The following is a 14,212-nucleotide window of genomic DNA, read 5'->3' as shown; positions in this document are numbered from 1 at the left end:
GTGATAGACCAACACAAAGTGACACATAATTGTGAAGTGGAAGAAAAATTATAAATGGTTTTGAATTTTTTTTACAAATATGGTGGGCACGGATGGGCATTGATGGGCAGCAGTGATGAGCATTGATGGGCAGCATTGATAGCCAGCACTGACTGGCATCACTAATGGCTACTGTTTGCTGTCACTTTTGAGCACATATTGCTGGCAATTGTGTGCACTAGTTGACCCTGATTGTCCGAGCAACACCCCGCCCATGCTGTTGTTCTGGGAGATCATCATATGACGTCCACCCAGAACGAGAGCCGCACCGTCCAGCTGACAGTGGGCGGGTGGCAAGTGGTTAAACAATTTCACCGGGGTATAATGAACTTCCATTAAAAGATATAATTGTGATAAACGCTGAGAATTATTAAGAGGACTAGTTTGCACCGCTTCCAGTGCATTTTCCCACTGTTCACCAGACAAGTCTCATACATCGGACTCCCACAGATCCATGGTCTTACAGGGGTAGGCTTCCAAATAGATATTTAGTAGGAATGAAAAACAATTAAAAATAAGGTCCTTCTGTATTTCACTGTGCCACAACAGCCCAAAAATAGGTGTCGGGGAGAGAGAAAAGTCAGAGGGCAGATTTTGTTCCTGTACTGCGTGGGACAGCTCCAATCTAGTGATCTAGCTGATCTCGTGTGGTGAAGCATAATGGACAGAGAGGAATTCCAAGTTTAAACAGCCGGCCCTAATTTAAGCATACCCTCCCGCATGTACTGCAGTTGAGCAGCCAAATGGTACACCCATGGCTGTGGGAATGATATGCCCCCTGTTTCCTTTGATTTTTGTAATTGTTTTAAGTGGATCCTAGGTGAACCTTGCTACCAAAGTATTTGTCGAAAAATGGAGTTAAAAGTTCAAAAAAGCTTGAGGGGCAGAACTATGGGAGCATTATGGAGAAACTGTAGCAGTTGAGGTATTAAAATCATCTTCACCAAGTTATCCCCTCCTACAATTAGTTATTTGAATTTTGTTTGTAAATTGGAGCCATCCTGTATGGACGTTATTCCGCTAAATAGCTTGGTGTATTCTACAAACACTGAGATAATACTTTTAATTCCAAACTTGATATAATTGATAAATATGTCAAAAAGTAAGGGTCCCAACACTGAATCTTGGGATACACTACTAAAAAACCTTAGATCATTCAGAATATGAATCATTAAAGTGATTGTATAGTCTCGTTTAAAAAAAAAAACAAAAAAAAAACATGTTATACTCCTCTTCTCGTTTTCTTCTACACTGCTCCTGGCCCCTATCCTATCAAGTGCCCCCCCAGTCAGTAGCTTCCTATGGGGGCACTGGAGCCGAGTCACAGCTCCGTGTGTCCATTCAGACACAGAGCCTTGACCCAGCCCAGTCCCCTCTCTCCCCTGATTGGCTGACTGACTTTGACAGCCGCTCAACTTTGGTCTTCTCTGAATCTAATATCCTGTTGGTATGGGTCAGGAGGCCTTGGGATTGCCAATGCATGGGACTGGCACCTTTTTGGTGAAGAAGATTGTAGTATGTAGACATTATAAATCTTTTGTCAAATGAGCTGTGGGCTCTTCTCAGATCAGCCAGATTTGCCGTCATAAGGTCTGATCTTCCATCCTGCTTTACAGTCAGTAGCATGGTTGTTGAGGCCCATGTCCTGATGGATAGCGTTGTTTCTGACTGTAATTGAATGTAAATTCTACTCTCCTTAGAGAAATACATTTTACTTCTAAAAAAAGGCGTACCATCGTACATGGAAGGGTTAGGTTGATACTATGTCATGGGGTGCATTTTAAACCTTCTCCAGTCTGGTGTGGAGTTGGCTTTGGCTTGATACCGTTCTATATCAAAACTTACTACATCCCATTCTATGGTAAAAGCCTTTGTGGCTTTGTGGCACATGGATTGTTCTGCCTGTGTGAACCCCTTTGTCCCAGTGGACCTTATTTGGGCTTGTCTGTTTTACATATTACTAATTTTGAAGCTGAGAGATTCCCTTGTCACTTCTTACGTGCAAGGCATCTTTTTGGTTGCCGTTACTTCAGCTCACAGAGTATGCAGGTTGGCTGTACCTTCATGCAAGAAAACTTTCCTGGTTCTCCACTACAATAAGATGGTTTTGAGGCCTCAGTTGGTTTCTTAATTTTAATCAGGAGATTGCCATCTTTTTTTCCTAATCTTAAGAATTTTAAAATGAAGGTTCTTCATTCTTTGGACAATATTGTAGCTGGTCGAATTTAGCTTAAGTCTACAAGTCCCTGTCCATTCTACCTGAGGGTCCATGCAGGGGTTAGTCTGCCGCTCGACACACTATTTCTAGGTGGATTCGGCAACTTATTTTTAAGGCCTATAGTATTAAGGGCACAGTTCCTCCTTTCCTGGTCAAGGCCCATTCCACGTGTGTCAGTGCTTCCTGGACGATTCAACATTAGGCTTCTGGTCTTTTCTTCACATGTTTACTAAGTTCTACCAAATAGATGTAGGTATAGATGTTAATGCCCCACAGGCACCCGTTTTGGGTGAAAGATCTTACAGGCAGCTTTGTAGTGGGGTTGTTCCCTATTCTGTTTTTGGGTTTGGACGTGTTGGCCTTGTTGTTGTGTTGCCCACCTCTCGTGTTCAGTGCTTTGTGACATTTCAAGTAGTCATGAATATGGTGTGCCCTGTGATGTCTGATCACGAAAATATGATTCTTGATTTACCTGTAAAATCCTTTTCTGGAAGTACATCACAGGACACAGGGGTCCCTCTCTTCTTTGTCTGTTTCAGAAGTTCTACACGATAAATGTAGATATTGATGTTAATGCCCCTGCAGGCACCAGTTTTGGGTGAAAGATCTTGCAGGCAGCTTTGTAGTGGGGTTCTTCCCTTTGATTTTGGAGTGGTGGCATTGTTGTTGTGTTGCCCACCACTCATGTCCAGTGCTATGGGGCATTCCATGTAATGATGAATACAGTCGGTGTGCAAAATATTTGGGGGGGCGCAAACAAACTGAAAAATTCTGAAAAAAAACATAAATTGCAGCCTCACTGTACCATCAATCGCAGCCACTGTGCCCCATAAAATGCAACCACTGGGCCCATCAAACACAGCCACTGTGCCCCATAAAATGCAGCCACTGTGCCCATCAATTGCCCCCACTATGCCCATCAATTGCCGCCACTGTGCACAACAATTTCTCTCACTGTGCTCCATCAAACGTTGCCACTGTGCCATATCAAATGCTGCCAGTGTGCCCCCCGCCAGCCCGCTGTCTGCACTTACCTGTCCTGATGGGACTGCTCCTCAATGTCTTCTCCTGTCTCCCTATGGCTCTAATCGGGTGCTTCAAAACGACCCCCCACCAATGTAATTCAGGTGCTCTGCTCCCGAAAAGGGGCCAGGCACCTGAATAGGGGGTGGCAGCGGCGGCCATAGATAGCATGAATCTATCTATTGGTGCTAGAGGTGGGTGGCAGGAGAGAGGAGGCGACACCCATGTGCCCTTATGGACGCACCGCCACTGGATGAATATGATGTACCCTGGTCCTGGTATATGATTATAAATTTAGTAATTTTGGTTTGCCTGTAAAATGCTTTTCTTGAAGTATATGATAGGACATGAGGTTTAATATAGAAAATGTAAAATAATGCATTTGGATGGCAAAAATTTGACTGGAATCTATACACTGGGGGGAGAACCTCTGGGGTAATATAGGATGGAAAAGGACCTGGGGGTCCAGGTAGATGATAGGCTCAGCAATGGCATGCAATGCCAAGCTGCTGCTAACAAAGCAAACAGAATATTGGCATGCATTAAAAAGGAATCAACTCCAGAGATAAAACGATAATTCTCCCAATCTACAAGACTCTGGTCCGGCCGCATCTAGAGTATACTGTACAATTCTGGGCACCAGTCCTCAGGAAGGATGTACTGGAAATGGAGTGAGTACAGAGAAGGGCAACAAAGCTAATAAAGGGTCTGGAGGATATTAGTTATGAGGAAAGGTTGCGAGCACTGAACTTATTCTCTCTGGAGAAGAGACACTTGAGAGGGAATATGATTTCAATTTACAAATACCATACTGGTGACCCCACAATAGGGATAAAATGTTTTCGCAGAAGGGAGTTTAACAAGACATGTGGCCACTGTTTAAATTTAGAAAAAAAGAGGTTTAACCTTAAACTACTGTAAGTGTGGCAAGGGTGTGGGATTCCCTTCCACATGCGGCGGTCTCAGTGGGGAGCATCGATAGTTTCAAAAAACTATTAGATGAGCACCTGAACGGCCACAACATATAGGAATAATCAATGTAATACTGACATATAATCACACACATAGGTTGGACTTGATGGACTTGTCTTTTTTAACCTCACCTAGTATGTAGCTATGTAACATAGGGGTCCCTTCCCTTCTTTTCTGTTTTCTAACTGCTTGCTACCAAACTTAGCCTTAGCTGGGCTGGGAGAGGTTATTCCTGGATGGAAAATGCCTGTTTTTTTTTTTTTTGGCAAGTGTCCATTCACCTGAAGATGGCAGCATAACCCAAGTAGTCATTAACATGAAGTACCTTGTGTACCTAGTGTCCTGTGATACACTGATAATCCTAATTTAAATTTTTATTAATGAGATTGTATGTCTATTATACATAGGTAACTGAAGTATATCTATAAAAACTGAAAAAGAGTTAGTGAGGCTGATTAACTAAAGAAATTGTGTGAAGATTCTCAATGTTTAAATTGCGTTTCAGTTATCCAATCATATTAAAGGATAAGATAACTTTTTAGAAAAAAAGAAAAGTTCATATTTTTGCAGAAAAAAATGTGCATTTATTATTTTTTCCTGCAGGAACCTGGAAATCATTGCATTTGTGATCAGTGGATCAGAGGAGTAATGTCTGGCTTCTGCAGACACGCCCAGCAGCTTTCAGCCCGTACCTCCATATGAACCATGTTTTGAAAGCTACAGGGCTTGTGAATGAACTACAAGGTTGCTCCTTAGCGCCCTCGCAGTTAGTTCAGAACTACAAGCCATCTGCCGTGTTCACAGGAAATTGTGAATGAATGAATGACACAGCCGTGTGGGCAGAGCCCTGTACTGCTGCATTTGTTTTTGAATTGTGACAGTGGGTGCAGAGAGAAAATCCTGTGCCCACTGTCACACTGAGGGGGGAGAGAAGGCAGGAACTGGTACACGTTGCCTGTTCCACTCTAAATGCTGGTGGAACATGTAATATGTTCCAGAAGATGAATTTATCCTTTTAAAGACTAATGCCACGTACACACGCCCGGACTTTCCGGCAGAAAATGTCCGACGGTCTTCCCGATGGAGTTTCGACCAAACGGACTTGCCCACACACGAATGGACCAAAGTCCATTTGTTTTGAACGTGATGACGTATGATGGGACTAGAAAGGGCAGTTCAATAGCCAGTACTCAATAGCTGCTCTTGTGTCGTATTTGTTCTGTCGGACCAGCATACAGACGAATGGTTTTCCCGATAGAAATTGATTCCGTCAGACAGGTTTGAAACATGTTCTATTTGTAGGTCCGTCGCAATTTTTGAAGAAAAATGTCGGATGAAGCCCACACATGAACGTAATATCCGATGTTTCCGTCTGTCCTTTTCTGCCGGAAAGTCCGGTCGTGTGTACGCGGCACAAGTCACCTTTTATACCATGTTACACTGATATTTAGGATATAACATGGTGCAAAACTACAACCCCCTTACAGATTCATGGGGTTTTTCTAAAGTAAAAGTCCCATCTGCTACCGTGACATAGGGATTTGCTATCAGTGGAACACAAGTGCTGTGATTACTGGAATCATTTGATTGTTACAGATTGGAATAACAGCATGAGCATTCATATGCAAAAGAGCATCTTTTAAAGCAGAGTTCCAAAAAGTTTACAAAAAGTGTAGCTGCTGACTTTTAATAAACAGTCACTCACCTGTCCCATGGTCCAGCAGTGTACTCACCGCAGGCATGTTCTCCCTGTGTCCTCCCTTCGGCGGCTCCGGCATCTCTACTATGTGCACCCGGCTGTGACAGCTTGCGGCTTCAAATCCGGTTGCCCATTGTGCATGCATGAGCGGTGCTGCGATCTGTGGTCCCGAAGTTTTCTAGGACCTGTGATATGTCCCAGAAGACTTCAGGGGGGAGAGCTTTTGCTTTTGGTCGCCTAGGCAAACGGAATGGTAGTGGGAGCAGGTACCTGTCAAATTCGGGTACCAGCTCCCCCCTCCTCCCCAAAAGCCCTTTTTCACAAACAGGAGCCCTGGAGGAGACCTTAAAGCAGTTCCACTTCTGGGTGGAACTCCGCTTTATGAAACCATTCTGTGATTGGCTCAGGGCCACTTTGACCATGGTTGCTGTAATAGCTTGGTCACAGCTGCTGCTGTTCTAGTTCATTTGACTGTGCAAATTTTAAGATCATGTCATAAGTACCCACAGGGACATTCAGAACAAACAAGTAGGATATTTCCTTACACAAATTAAAGACCGTAGGCTTTAATGCATGTTTTTGAGTGTATTAGATCAACCATTTGTAGTCATAAACAAAGTTGAAAGGAAATCTGTCTTGAGAGAATCACGGAGGCTGCCATTTCTGACTGCTCAGTCTACAAGTGCTAGTTGTGTGGTTACCATGCTGACCCTCTTGCTTTAATATCTAGCGTTACTCACACAGAACACGTATGCATATATGGATTCTGACCTTTCTGCCTACTTGTCTCATGTCAGTGACTTTGAAAATATTGAAGGCAGAGGGTCAGTATGACTGCCAGGAAACTGACATTTTAACAAGGATAGCCACAATGGCAGCCTACAAATTAGGAATGGTCCATTTTTTATTTATATGGCATTAGTCAATACATTTTAGTGCATAAACATAAGTAAAAAGGAAACCAATGATGCTTGTTGTACCATTTTTCTCATTCAGAAGAAAGTATGCATCTTGCTTGTTGCTATAGCCAATACCTCCATATTTATTTATTTTTTCAGGAAAGCCCTGCTCTATTTTATTTGTGACTTTTTCTGAAAGTTTTAAGAAAATAAAGAAGGGAAAACCTGAAGTGAAGATCTTGACAGGAGAACTGCGACTCAATGATTCCTGTAGTTTTCACTCTGGATCGGAGGACATCTTGTTCATTTGGAACATAGTTAGATGCTGTGATCCTATCCAGCTGATTCAAGTAACTAAGAACAATGAAAAACAAATATATCAAAAATTAATAACAACAATAGATTCATTTTTGTGTTGTGCAGAGAAAACACTGGGTCCAGACACGGACACATTTTTGTCAGAGCACATTCTTTTAGATAGGATATGCACTTGTAAAACGTCACTGCAGATCAGCACTATGAGTTCAAGACAAATAGCAAAAAAGGAAGACGTTTCACTCAGGGAACTGAAGAAAGTGCAGAGAAGGGCAACCAAACTAATAAGAAGCATGGAGGAGCTCAGTTATGAGAAAAGATTAGCGCAACTGAATCTTTTCCCTCTTAAGAAGAGGTGATTGAGGGGGGATATGATCAACATATATAAATACATAGGTGGACCATATAGTGAACTTGATGTTGAGTTATTCACTTTAAGGTCATCACAGATAAAAAGGGGGAACTCTTTAGTCTAAAAGGAAAAAACGATTTCATCTCCAAATACGGAAAGGTTTCTTCACAGTTAGGGCTGTGATAATGTGGAATAGACTGGCAAGTTCTGTAGATTGCTTTAAAAAAGGCCTGGATCTTTCTTGAATTTTTATTCTGCTTTTTCGAAGATCCCGCCCACTGAGGCCTAATGAATAGCTGGTGAGCTTGTGTGTGTGACACTGTGCCCTGTATATTTATAGTTTGTGTGGCACTACTTCCATGCATCTTGCTTTGCGCCACAATTTCCCATTCCACACCCTATGTTGTTTAGTCTTTTTTTATTTGCCCTTTCTAAAGATATGGTCTCTGTGTTACTGGCAGGGACATATATCTGTAACACATTTTGCAAGCTCGAAATACTCCTATGTACAACTCACTATGAGGCGGAGTCATTGAGCTGAAATTCAGCTGCTCTTTCAAAACAGGCCTGTACGCCCTCATCCTTCCAGAGATTCTTGATCACAGTCACAAGTTCTGGAGGCATTGTGCCTTCCTCTATAGAGTCAGCGAGGTGGCAAAGAATACGGCCATCATCCTGTTGGAAAAAGAAAGAAACAAAAATAAAAAAATAATTGTTTTGCAAATCGAGTAAAATATTTGAAATTGCATTACAGGATGAGCGACCTACCTTTCCAGCAATTCAATAACCTCCAATATATTGCCACTTAATTATGCTGCATATTATAGTCTTCAGTCTGCTTGACAGAGATGTAGCTCCACTGTGAACCAGCATCCAGAGATAGTGGGTAAGTGGGTAAGCCTTAAGATGACAGAGTGATATATTTTGTGTGTAATGAAAATGCAGAGGCAAGGCAAGTACCAGGCTCCTCCTCAACTCCGATGTGTCATATGACACAGCAGCGACTAGACATGGGAAGACTTTAATCACTTTGTTGGGTCCGGCTGCATCTAAGGTCTTGTGAGGTCATTTTCACAGAGAGGTGGGACTTTTACTGTGATACAGACCTCTAAAATCTGCATTACTGATCTTTGAACTCTCCATTACTACTGACCTTTGAATTCTGTGGTTCCGACTACTGATCAATGCACTCTGTGCTATTTACTGCTGACCACTGAACTCTGTGTTACTACTGTCCTTTGAAAACTGCATTACTACTGACCTTAGAACTTAGTTTCATAGTTTCATAGTTAGTAAGGTTGAATAAAGACACCAGTCCATCCAGTTCAACCTGATTGAGTGTCTACAATTGCCCCTGTACATTGCACACTCACATTGGTCCCTACCCTCAAAGAGCCCACAATCCAAGGTCCCCATTCATATACTAGGGCCAATTTTGGACAGAAGCCAATTAACCTACCTGCATGTCTTTGGATTGAACTCTGTGGTATTTACTAAGGATCATTACACTCTGCATTTCTTACTACTGACCTCTAAATTATGTGGTACTTACTATGTATCCCTGCATTCTGTGTTACTTACTACTGATTATCTACGCGTTTCATCCAAAGGGACACGTAGGAGGCAACTTGTTGCACTGATATCACATGCTGCTGATCAGCAGCGGTCATGTGAGTTTTTCATGCCGGCTTTATATTGATTTTAGTACTTGTTTTTATGTATATTTTAAGCTCTAGAATACTGGGCACTTTCACCCCCCTTCCTTCCCAGACCATTTTTCAGCTTTCATCGCTCTCGCAATTTCAATAAGAATTGCGTGGTCATGCTACACTGTACCCAAATTAAATTTTTAACATTTTGTTTGCACAAATAGAGCTTTCCTTTGGTGGTATTTATTGACAAGGTTTTTAACTTTTTGTGATATAAGGGAAAAAAGAGCGGAAATTTGGGAAAAAAAACAACATTTTCTTCTTTCTATTTTAAAAGAAATCCAATAAAATGTAATTTTCTCATAAATTTAAGCCAAAATGTATTCTGCTACATGTTTTTGGTAAAAAAAAATCCATTAAGTGTATAATTTTTGTGTGATCATGGACATATGTATGCAAATGATCATGTACAGATGTGCGCAGGTGATCACGGACATATGTGTGCAGATAATCATTGGGACATGTGGTTTTAGTGGGACATATGTGGGGGACATGCGTTTTTATTATTTGGGGACATGTGTGTTTACACTGTGTGTTTTATATGTGTGTTGACACTAGGTTGGTGATCAGCGAGTAAAAAGCTGTGAAAAACAGCTCATATTCACTGATCACCAGCCGGCTGCAGCGATCCGTTCTCTTCTCCTCACCAACAGGAGAGGAGAGCCGATTGCCTAGCAACCGGCTCTGTGTTTACATCACATGATGGCTGTGATTGGACATGGCCGTCATGTGATTAGGAGGGCCCAACACAGAGCCCTCCTGCCAATCGGAGATGTGCCGTGTCTGGGGCACACGAGCCCATCGGGATCGCGCCGCTGAGTGGGCACGAAGCATTGTTCAATCCATCATCCCAAAAACGGAAGGAGTATGTCACAACTGCAAACCTACCAAGACATGGCCATCCACCTAAACTGACAGGCTGGGCAAAGAGAGCATTAAACAGAGACAAGACTGGGACAGAGGTTCACCTTCCAGCATGACAACGGTCCTAAACATACAGCCAAAGCTACAATAGAATGCTTTAGATCAAAGCATATTCATGTGTTAGAATGGCCCAGTCAAAGTCCAGACATAAATACAATTGAGAATCTGTGGCAAGACTTAAAAATTGCTATTCAGACGCTCTCCATCCAATCTGACAGAGCTTGAGCTATTTTGTAAAGAAAAATGGGCAACAATTTCACTGTCTAGATGTGCAATGCTGGTAGAAACATACCCAAAAAGACTTGCAGCTGTAATTGCAGCGAAAGGTGGTTTTACAAAGCATTGAATCAGGGGGGCTGAATACAAATACATGCCACACTTTTCACATATTTATTTGTAAAAATTTTTGAATTTTGAAAACCATTTATCATTTTCCTGCCACTTCACAATTATATGCCACGTTGTGTTGGTCTATCACATAAAATCCCAATAAAATACATTTACATTTTTGGTAACATAACAAAATGTGGAAAATTTGAAGGGGTATGAATACTTTTTCAAGGCACTGTAAATACTACACCATGAGGTTGCTTCCCTTGTTTATGTTAATTTGATGGAAAGCACATCCCCAGCAATATGGTGAGTTAGGGTTACTTATATGGAGTGATCCCATCTCTGGATCGGACTGATTAGATATCTGTGGTGGAGCAAGTTCTCGGGCATAGGAGATTGGTTTCGCAGTTACTCATGGTCCACATAGGTTTATCATCTGGTGAATGTTTATTTCACTTACTTCTGTGATGGGGTTTACACAAAGATTTTTCATGCAATACATTTTTCTCACGCGATAAATAAGCTTTGAGTCAATATCTTAAGTTGAATATATGAGATTGAACACAAGACTAAATGTTTTAATTGTTTGTGTTTTGCTTGATTTAATTGTATTATAATGTATTCATGTTTTGGTGCTACAATACAATATAACATGGTGCAAAAGGTAAACTTCCCCTTTAAAGAAGAATTCTAGGCATGGTATATTTTTACATAATTACATTGGTCCAGACTGGACCAATGTACTGTAACTATGTATATACCATATATGGCTGATGCTCCTGGAAACTGGATATCACTGAAGTTCTTTGATTGGACAAGTTAGAGAGGCAGGGCAATGATGTCATTCCTTCCCTCTTGTCCAATTAGAGAACGCTTTGCATTCATTCAAGAAAAGCAGAACATTTTGCTGTCCTCTGTTCATAATGCACCAGGCTTGCCATTCATCACGTGACCCAGAAGCAAGTGTCAATCACTGGAGTAGTGCAGCGGAGTGTACTGAAATCACTGGAGTGTGACTTTAGTGATTTCCATCTTCCAGGGGCATCGGCCAGGTATAGTATATACATAGTGTAGCAGGGTTACCCCGTGTTACTGTGGAAAATGGTGGTTTAGGCCAGGTTTTGGGAGACGCAAGCTCATTGATTGCTCAGGTGTGTGCTGTCTTCATAATACAGGCAGAGTTGCGAGCTACCTGTTGACCGCTGACAGGTGATACACATCCCAGTGTTGCCAACCCAGGCTGATACTGAGCTCTGCAGGGAAAGCCTCTGGAATTGCTCGGGCGGGTTTGGATCTTCTCCGAGCATGCCTAAGCTCTTGCTCTTCTGCAGTCATCCCCACTGGCCCTCCTTCCTGATCCAAGGGGCTTGTGGGTGATACCAGGTTGGAAAGTGAGAGAGAATTGCCGACAGGACAAGTAGGTTTGCAACTGCACCTTCCCAGCACCACTCTGCATTGAAAAAAACTTTTGTGCTCTCCAAACACCCCAGCCCCCCTGGCACCTCAGCCCTCCTAATGCCCCAGCACCATGCCCTCCTGATACCTCAGCCCTCCTAATGCCCCAGCACCACTTGACGCCCAGCCCCCCTGATGTCCTCCTGACACCCAGTCCTCCTGATGCCCTTCTGACACCCAGTCCTCCTGATGCCCAGCCCTCCTGACACCTTCCTGCCAGAGAGTCTGCCAGAGTGTGAATCTGCTGTGGACTGGTGCTAGAGGCACCTGGCTGCATTAGAGCAAATGGAAACGGAAAAGAAGCCATTGCTCACCGCAAGGAGTGAGCAGATGGGTGTTGTTGACCATAGCAACAAAGCTAAGCTCAATCATGGGATCTGTGGATCATGGTGGAGTGTTCTTGATGAGTCAAGACAGATGGGTTAAAGCCTTTGCAATCAGTTGGAGAGTGTCGGAAAAGTTTTCCTGGGAGAGTGCGGTCTGCCATAGCAACGAGTAAAAAAAACATTGTTTGAAAAGAGGAGCTACAGCAGAGAAGTGTCTCTGCTTTCCCATAGAGATGGTAGTAAAATTGTTCCATGGATGGAATATGGTTAGTTGGGGCAGGGGGTGTTTACTTGCCCCAGATTCAGTAATACGGCAGATTATAACAGTGGTGGAAGTGCTGCAGAGGAATGGTTCCTGAAGTGAGGCACTCAATGGGAATGGTAAAACTGTTCCTATTTCATGTGTGAGAGAGATTGAGCATGTGTTTAAGACCAGTGAAGTGGTGGCAAATCTGTTGAGGAGATCTGCTGTCAAGAGAGACTTGCTGTTGTGTAGAAGCACTGGTTCATGCTGAACCCGCAGCAAGACTGAGGTCTGATAAAGACAAGTGATAAAAATAAATGTGTTGCTTAATAATAAAACAAAAAATTCTGGGGTAAATTATGGAATAATACAGCCTACTAAGGCTGCTACAGCAGAGTCTTATGAAGGTAATGAGGCATTGTCAGTGCCCATTACCAGTGTAACCCATATATAACACCCTTGGACTATTACAGCACCTATATACTCCCGCTTTTATCTTGAATAAAAGACCACACCGTTCTTATGGAGTATAATGGCCATAACATCCTTTATTAAACAAACTGAGTAAAACTCCAAATTAACTTTTAATATATAAAAATAAAAATATAACCACAGAGAAACAATACGTTTCAACCCCAATTTATTGGTCAGTGATGGAGCTACCTCCATTTTCCATCGAATATATAGCACCAGTACACTGCGGGACCTTTACCAACCATCATAGGCCTCCAGCTGTACCGCTCTGAGACAACCCCTTTTCCCGCAGTGCAACCAAACCAGTATTCATCAACCATTTGATGAAATACACCGGAGGGGCCATACTACTGATGAGCCCCCCCACCCCTTTTACCACATCTGTTACTGCTACCGTCACTGACCTACAAACCAAACACTGCCACAGCCTGAAAGGATGAAAACCTCAACCTTGAGGGCCCCTGCCTGAATTCCGTCCTGCAGCCCCATAGACCAAAGGTCAATGCCCACATCTGTGAGGTGAACCCCATCCCACCTTAGGTAAAGGCCAACGTTTGTCTCTAATTCCCTATGACGAATAACCATGCCCCCTTCCTGGGCCAGAAACCTCCCCACCACCTTGTTGTTAAGCCTATACACTGACCGGGCCATGCGCCATGCCATCCTCGCTACCATGTCTGACCATAACAACAATGTGTTTGGAAAAACCAGATGCAAATAAACCAGATCCGACTTTACACCGGCGATCAGATCCCTGACCATCCTTACTCCTAAATCATTCCCACCTGCATGTATAACTAACACATCCGGTGGTCTGTCCAACCCCCCATACCGCTCAACCCCGCCCCACATCATTCCCGACCTAACCAGCCACCTTATGTACGCCTCCCTTCTGGAGATTCCTAACTGTCTCCCATCAGGTCTTGCATCTCTTCTCCTGGCCACCCAACGCACGTATGAATGCCCCAGAATCCAGACAAGGCATGGATGACCTCCATCTGAAACGAAAAACCATAACAAATTATAGTCAGCCCAAGAAACTCCCCAACTCAGGAAACAATAGCCAAACCTCTTCTCCAACACCAAGCAAATACATACATTTTCATTTTTTTTTTTAAGTCATTCCCAAATCAAACTAGGCCGAATATAGGTACAGAATCACTTGGATTCCCATCTCCCCATCCGTCTCACAGCCGCCTCATCCAACCCGCACCTGGCGGCCTCCGTCCG

The 14,212-nt window shown here is 42.9% G+C and overlaps 1 protein-coding gene across 2 annotated transcripts in view; it reads right to left on the bottom strand.

Annotated features, from left to right (window-relative positions):
* Positions 1-14,212, bottom strand: part of GNAT2 (G protein subunit alpha transducin 2) — a 128,580-nt gene that overhangs the window by 52,699 nt on the left and 61,669 nt on the right. For both annotated transcript variants that reach the window (XM_077481338.1, XM_077481339.1), the window contains exons 4-5: positions 8,035-8,192; positions 7,076-7,204 (exon numbers count right to left, since the gene is read on the bottom strand). In XM_077481338.1, coding sequence (XP_077337464.1) covers positions 7,076-7,204; positions 8,035-8,192 — 287 coding nt within the window. The remainder of the gene's footprint in view (positions 1-7,075; positions 7,205-8,034; positions 8,193-14,212) is intronic.

The sequence above is a fragment of the Lithobates pipiens genome, unplaced genomic scaffold, assembly GCF_037356315.1.
Source record: "Lithobates pipiens isolate NorthernLeopardFrog02 unplaced genomic scaffold, aLitPip1_a1.2 Scaffold_16, whole genome shotgun sequence".
NCBI lineage: Eukaryota > Metazoa > Chordata > Amphibia > Anura > Ranidae > Lithobates > Lithobates pipiens.
This window is presented reverse-complemented; position numbering and strand designations above follow the sequence as displayed.